The 6,359-nt window shown below is 68.2% G+C and overlaps 1 protein-coding gene across 1 annotated transcript; it reads right to left on the bottom strand.

The window, feature by feature from the left end:
- Positions 1-5,752, bottom strand: V1510DRAFT_424345 (CCR4-NOT core subunit CDC39; the record flags this gene model as incomplete). The annotated part of the gene is made up of 2 exons (XM_066935085.1): positions 4,965-5,752; positions 1-4,934 (listed from the first exon to the last, which is right to left on the bottom strand). Coding segments are annotated over exons 1-2 (5,684 nt in total), but the record flags the coding sequence as incomplete, so codon positions are not given.
- Positions 5,753-6,359: the final 607 nt, after the last annotated feature.

The raw sequence follows: 6,359 nt of genomic DNA, 5'->3' as shown, positions 1-6,359 counted from the left end.
CAGAAGTTGTACGTGTTGTTCTTGAGCAGCTCGGTGAAGGTGATGAGCAGGCCCCAGGGGTGCGGGCGGTGGCAGATCAGGCGCTCGAGCAGGACCCGGGTGATCTGCTGCTGGATGTCGAGCTTCTGCGAGTCCAGGGGCGCGAAGCCAAAGAGGTAGAGCAGCACGCACGAGAAGTGGTGGGTGTGGCTGTTGGGGTAGCGCAGCTGGTTGGCCACGGCGGAGAGCAGGAAGTAGCGGCCCTCGGCGTCGAGCTCGAGCAGCAGGCTCGTGAGGAACTTGAGGTAGCCCGAGTTGGTGTTGAAGGTCAGCGACTCCGGGGTGTTGGTCTTGGCCTCGGCAATGGACTCCATGCCGAGGTAGAGCACGAGCGCGTTCATGGCCGCGACGTTCATCGACACGGTGCTGAAGCCCAGGCCGAGCTCCTGGCGCTCGTCGATCTTGAGCTCGGCCACGACGGGCTTGAGCGAGATGGCGGCCGTGTCCGGGGCCTTGGCGTAGGCGTCCACGAACTGCTTGAGGCCGTAGTACTGCAGGTCCACGGCCGGGTCCTGGGCGATGGCCGGCGCCTGGCGGATCTCGGGCAGGCGCTCGACCTTGAAGCCGTGGGCGAACGGGTCCGGCAGCGACATGTTCTGCGGGAACGCGCTCAGGATCAGGTTGCGCAGCTGGATGCAGCTCGCCGGCAGCACGTTGCACAGCGGGTAGTGGTACTCGGCCAGGAACTTGGGGAAGTCGTGCAGCAGCACGAGCACGATGCGCAGCGTGCCGCGGTAGATGAAGCGCACGCTGTCGGGCACGTCCGACTTGACCAGGTCGTAGCCGATGAACTTGAGCAGCGCCTCGAGCAGCTCGACAAAGTGCGGCCAGCCCCGCTTGTCGTCCAGGTTGAGGATCTTGGGCATGAAGAACCGGTGCGAGATCAGCGTCATCCACGCGAACGTGAAGCCCGGGAACGCCACCGGCTGCAGCGCCTTGAGGATGTCGGCGAAGAGCACGTAGAAGCCCTCGCGGTACGGCCCGTGGCTGTCCTCGATCGCCGACCACTCGCACAGCACGCTCGAGAAGAACCGGAAGAACGGCTGGCCGTTGAACGCCTCGGCCTCGGCCTCGTGCTCGCTGGCAAAGACCAGGCAGACGATGCCGAGGATGCCCTGGAGGTACTTGATCTTGCCGGCCTCGGCCGAGTCCTCGTGCACCTTGACGAGCAGCACGACGAGCTTGGCCAGGCTGTCGATGGCCACGTACGCGGCCTTGGGCGTGGAGTACGCCTGGCCGTCCTGCGGCGCGAACTGCGCCTGCGCCTTGGCGAAGTCCGCCATGCACTCCTCCAGCGCCAGCCGCAGGAACAGCGACAGCCGGCGCGTGTCGTCCAGGATGCCGTGCGACGCCATCTGGTACACAAACACAAACAGCATCTTCTCGTCCTGCGCCGGGTGCTGGACCAGCCGCGTCCACTCGTTGAAGATGTGCTTCATCTGCTGGCGCAGCTTGGCCTCGGCGTCGCCCTCGGCCGCGCGCGCGACCATGGTCTCGAAGGCCTCGAAGGCCTCGAGCAGGCCCTTGGCGACGGCGTCCGGCGGCGTGGCCGCGGAGAGCATCTCCATGGCCTGGATGCAGGCGGCGAAGTCGGTCTCGAGCGCGAGCGGCTCGTCGCTCAGGACGGCCTCGCGGATGATCTCGGCCGCAAAGTCGACGGCCGGCCGCCGGCGCGCGGCCACCTGCTTGGACAGCGCCAGGTCCAGGTCCTGCACGTCGATCAGCCCGCGCCGGATCAGCGTCAGCATCACCGGCGCGTTGTACTTGCGGTCGTCGTCCGAGTGCAGCAGCCAGAGCACGACCTCCTTGGCCGTCGCCGGCGACAGGTCGCACAGGCGCAGCAGCAGCGACGCGAGCGCGTCGCGGGCCAGCTGGCTGTCGCTCAGCGTCACGAGCGCGTTCATGGCGATCTGGGCCGTGCGCAGCGTCAGCTGCTCGGCCAGCGGGTGGCGCATGACCACGTTGAGCATCTGCACCAGCGTCACGCGCAGCTGGTGGTTCTCGGGCAGCTGGCTGAAGGCCACGTTGGGCAGGTCCTTGACCATCTTGAGCACGGCGTCGACCGCGGCCTGCATCTGGGTCGACATCTGGTCGAGGATGGCCTGGGTGGCCATCTTGGACGGCGGGCCGCGCAGCAGGTCCTGCTGGGCCTGCAGGCCGGCCGGCGCCGGGCCGTGGCCGTCGAGCGCGGGACCGAGGCCCAGCTGGCCGGCCTGCTGCAGCAGCAGCTCGGACTGGCTGAGCTGGGCGAACGAGCCGAAGCGGTCGGTGGCGCCCGCGGTCGGCGACTGCAGGCCCAGGCTGGCGGCCTGCGACAGCGGCTGGCCGTGCGCGCCCAGCGCGCCGTAGTCGGCGAACTCGGACGCGAGCAGCTCGGGCGGCACGCCCGCGAACTTCTGGCGGCCGAGCTCGTCGTAGATCATGAGCTGCTGGAGCGTGAGCCCGCCGGGCTTGAGCTTGAACGGGTCCGGCAGCGCCAGCGACAGCCGCGACGTGTGCGGGTCGATGAACGGCTGGCCGGTGCGCATCTCGCGGTACTTGCGGCGGGCCGCGAACGCCGGCGCGAGCGTGGCGTCCACGTCCTCCAGCGTCTTCTCGACCGCGCCCTTCTCGATGCGCGCGCAGCCGTACTCCACCAGCTCGTACATGGCGGCCGCGATCAGGTCCGACGGGATCGACTGCTCCGTGTAGCCGTGCGCCAGCAGCAGGCTCTTGAGCGACGACGCGATGTTCTGGCGGAACGGCTCCTTGCACGTCACCACCGCCAGGCTGCCCGCCAGGAACTTGGCCATGTTGTGGGCGGCCTTGCGCATCTTGCCCTCGTCGCCCTCGAGGCTGAAGTCCTTGGTGACGAGCTCGCGCGTGGCGATCTGGCAGATCGTGTCCGAGCGGTCGACCACGGCCGACATCAGGTCGCCCAGCGCCTTGTCGGCCGCGGTCTGCAGGATCTTCTTGAGGTTGGGGTAGCCCGCGATCAGGCTCTCGAGCTCGGGCGAGAGCACGATCGTGGGCGCGGGCTCGCTGAGCTTGTCGCGCAGCGGGCGGTCGCGCACCGTCGTCGACGGCTCGAGGTCCTTGATCTCCAGGCTCAGGTTCTTGCAGAGCACCTCGATCTCGAACTTGAGGTTGAGCTTGAGCTCGGCGAACTGGTACAGCTCGACCATGAGCCGCAGGATGCCCATCAGCCACGGGTTCGGCGGCCGGAAGATGCGCGACTTGGCCGACTGCTCGAGCACCTTGCACGTGAACGGCAGCACCACGATCAGCCGGTTGCTCTCGAAGCCCTCGATCAGCAGGTCCTTGAACGAGATGTTGCGGTGCTTGATGGGCTTGTCGCGCGCCAGCGTCAGCACGCCGAGCCAGTTGCCCAGGTTCTTGAGCCGGCTGCGGTCGGTCGACGACGAGATCGTGCTCTGCGAGTTGAGCGCGCCGATGATGCTGTTGTACGTGCTGTGCAGGATCTGCCGGTTGAGGTGCGCGCTGGCGACGTGGTCCAGCAGCTCGACGTAGAGCGCGTGGTAGTTGGGCTCCTGCTTCGCGCGGTTCTCGACCAGGTAGCTGGCGAACCACTGGTGGTACCGCTCCTCGAGGATGTCGCGCAGCTCGAGCGACTTGGGGCGCACGTTGCCGGGCGCGAGGTTGTTGACGATGAAGAGCACCTTGTCGCGGACGTCCTCGGCCGGGTCCTCGGACCGCTGGTCGCCGAGCGTCATGGGGTCGAGGTGCAGGCACGTGAACGGCTCGGGCACGAGCAGCTTGTCCTCGTCGGCCGGCGGCTCGGCGGGCTCGCCGGCGTCGTCGGCGCCGGTGCTGCGGGCGATGATCGCGCGCAGCTTGGCCATCAGCTGCGGCTGCACGGCGTCGAGCGTGGGGATCTGCAGCAGCAGCGAGCAGTACTGGGGGAACGACTCGAGCCGCGACTGGAACTGGAGCAGCGCCTGGAGGCCGAACTTGAACATCTTGGCGTCGGGCGGCTCCTTGAGGGCCTCGAGCACGAACCGGAGCGCGACCGAGAGCGGGATGTCCTCGATGAGATGGAACTGGATGATCGAGCCGAACAGCACGGCCGTCGTTGCCAGCGCGTTCAGCGGGTAGTCCGGGAAGAACCGGTACTCGTCGAACAGCGAGTGCACCATGCACGCGAAGATGTCCTGGTCGTCCGGCTCCTCGGACGTGCGCAGCCGCTGCAGGAACGAGATGACCTCGCTGATGCTCGTCTCCTTCTCGTACATCTGCTGGTAGTAGAACTTCATCTTCTTCTCGATCTCGGGCGAGAACACGTTCGTCGCGCTGTTCTGCAGGATCGTGGCGTCGTGGCCCTGGCCGTAGTTGATCAGCCGCGGGTAGGTCTGCACGCACCGAGTCTGCACGGCTTTGAATTGCTCGATAAACTCGGGGGACATCTGGGTGGTCATGAGGAAGTGCAGCAGCTCGTAGACGACGCCGACATGCAGGGGCGTGACGTTCGCCTTGACGTCCGCGTAGACGTCCATGTTCTGCTGCTGCTGCTGCTGCGCGTACTCGGCCGCGGACTTGACGTCGAGGAACTCGAGCAGGTCCTTGGCGAACTGGGCCTCGTCGTCCTTCTTGCACTCGTCGAGCACGGCCTGGAGGGGGTGCCAGCCGTGCTGGGCAGCGTATGCAAACAGATCGAGCACGAAGAAGTGCGGCTTGGCGCGGACGAGCTTGGGCAGCGCGCCCAGCTCGTGCGCGATCGTGGCGATGCGCCCGATCTTGGAGTTGTCGCGCAGGTGCGCGCGCGTGAAGTAGATGCCGAGGAAGGCCTCGTTGTGGTGCCAGAGCCGGTAGAACACCAGCTGGTGCGAGGCGTGGCCGAGCAGGAACAGGTCGAGCAGCATCGTGATGATGTCGTGCTGCAGGCTGCTCCACGGCGTCTGCGTCAGCGCGCTCCCGGGGCCACTTACCGGCAGGTCGACGGCGCCGAGCAGGACCAGCGCGGGCGCGGCCTTGGCCGCCTGGTCCAGCAGCACCTTGCCCTCCATCCCGCTCTCCTTGCGCTGCACGAGCTCTATCAGCCCGCGGACCACGTCCCGGCTGTTGAGCGCGTGGCCCTCCAGCGCGGCCGCCTGCGCCTGCACGCTGCTGTCGGCCTCGGCCACGTCCGCGGCCGTCACGACCTTGGCCAGCCCGAACGAGCCGAGATCGAACCGGTCCCGGCCGAGGCCGACGATGTGTGTGAAGATCGCCGTCTGCGCGCCCACGTTCTTCCATGGCCGCCCGACGAGCTGCTGGACCGCGGCGCCGGCCTGGTACGCGGCAAACACCTCGAGCATGTTGACCAGCCCGGCGGCCTCTGGCACTGCGAGGCCGTCCTGATCCAACGCCTCCACGACGGCCGCCCAATTGGGCGCGCTATACCGCTCAGCCAGCACCGCGCCTGTGACCTGTCCGTTCCACTCGCCGGACCGCGCGATGATGCGCAGGCACGCTGCCAGCTCGGCGTCGCTATAGATCGCATCCGCCTTGAGCACGCCGCTCAGCGCCTCCTTGGACTTGGTGCAGGCGGGGCCGCCCCAGTATAGAATTTTTGACGCAGTCTCCATCCCCGATTCTGATGACGATGATGAGAGAGATATCCCGGATGAATGCTTGCGAGATTCTCTGTGCTGTGAGAGAAAAGAGTGCGACGAGAGCCGGCTAGCTTGGGCGGACATGAAAAAACGTCGCTGGGTGCGTGCGCGGGTGGCGTGACGGTTAGCGCACATATGTGGCGCGCCTGCGCGTTTGGGGCTGCATGTGCGCCGCGGCGTGCGCCGCGCGCACGGCGGCCCTGCCACGCACGGCGGGCCGGCTGAGCCTGGCGCGCGGCCGGCGGGGGGGTGAGACGTGCCGGCGGCGGCTGCAGACGTGGCGGGCGCATTGCGAGGCAATTGCGACGCAATTGCGCGCGCCGCAGAGCGTGCGGCGCGTGAGCCGCACGCTCTGCGGCTCGCGTCTCCCAACGCCGCGCCCCGTGCGGCGCGTCGCGTGCGGCCACGCCTCCGGCCGGCGGCGGCTCGATTGGCGGCTACGTGCGGCTATATGTGGCTATGGCCGTCGAAGGGCAGCCGATCTTGGCCGCGACTCTGGCGGCGGGCGCTGCGACCTGCGGCTGCACGCGGCTATATGCCGGCTACATGCGGCTATATGATGTGTGGTTATCCTGCCCGCAGGCGCGCCCTCGACGGAGTCGCCGCCGGAGGCTCGTTGCGCTGCCATTGGCGAGCCTCCGGCGGGGGGGGGCGCGGGGGGGGGGGCCCCGCGGGGGGGGGGGCCCCCCGGCGCGCCCCCCCCCCCCCCCCCCCCGGGGGCCCCCCCCC

This window comes from Dipodascopsis tothii (assembly GCF_038497935.1).
Source record: "Dipodascopsis tothii strain CBS 759.85 unplaced genomic scaffold V1510scaffold_70, whole genome shotgun sequence".
In the NCBI taxonomy this organism is placed as follows: Eukaryota; Fungi; Ascomycota; class Lipomycetes; order Lipomycetales; family Lipomycetaceae; genus Neoaidaea; species Neoaidaea tothii.
Note: the sequence above shows the minus strand (reverse complement) of the source record. Positions and strands in the feature narration are given on the sequence as shown.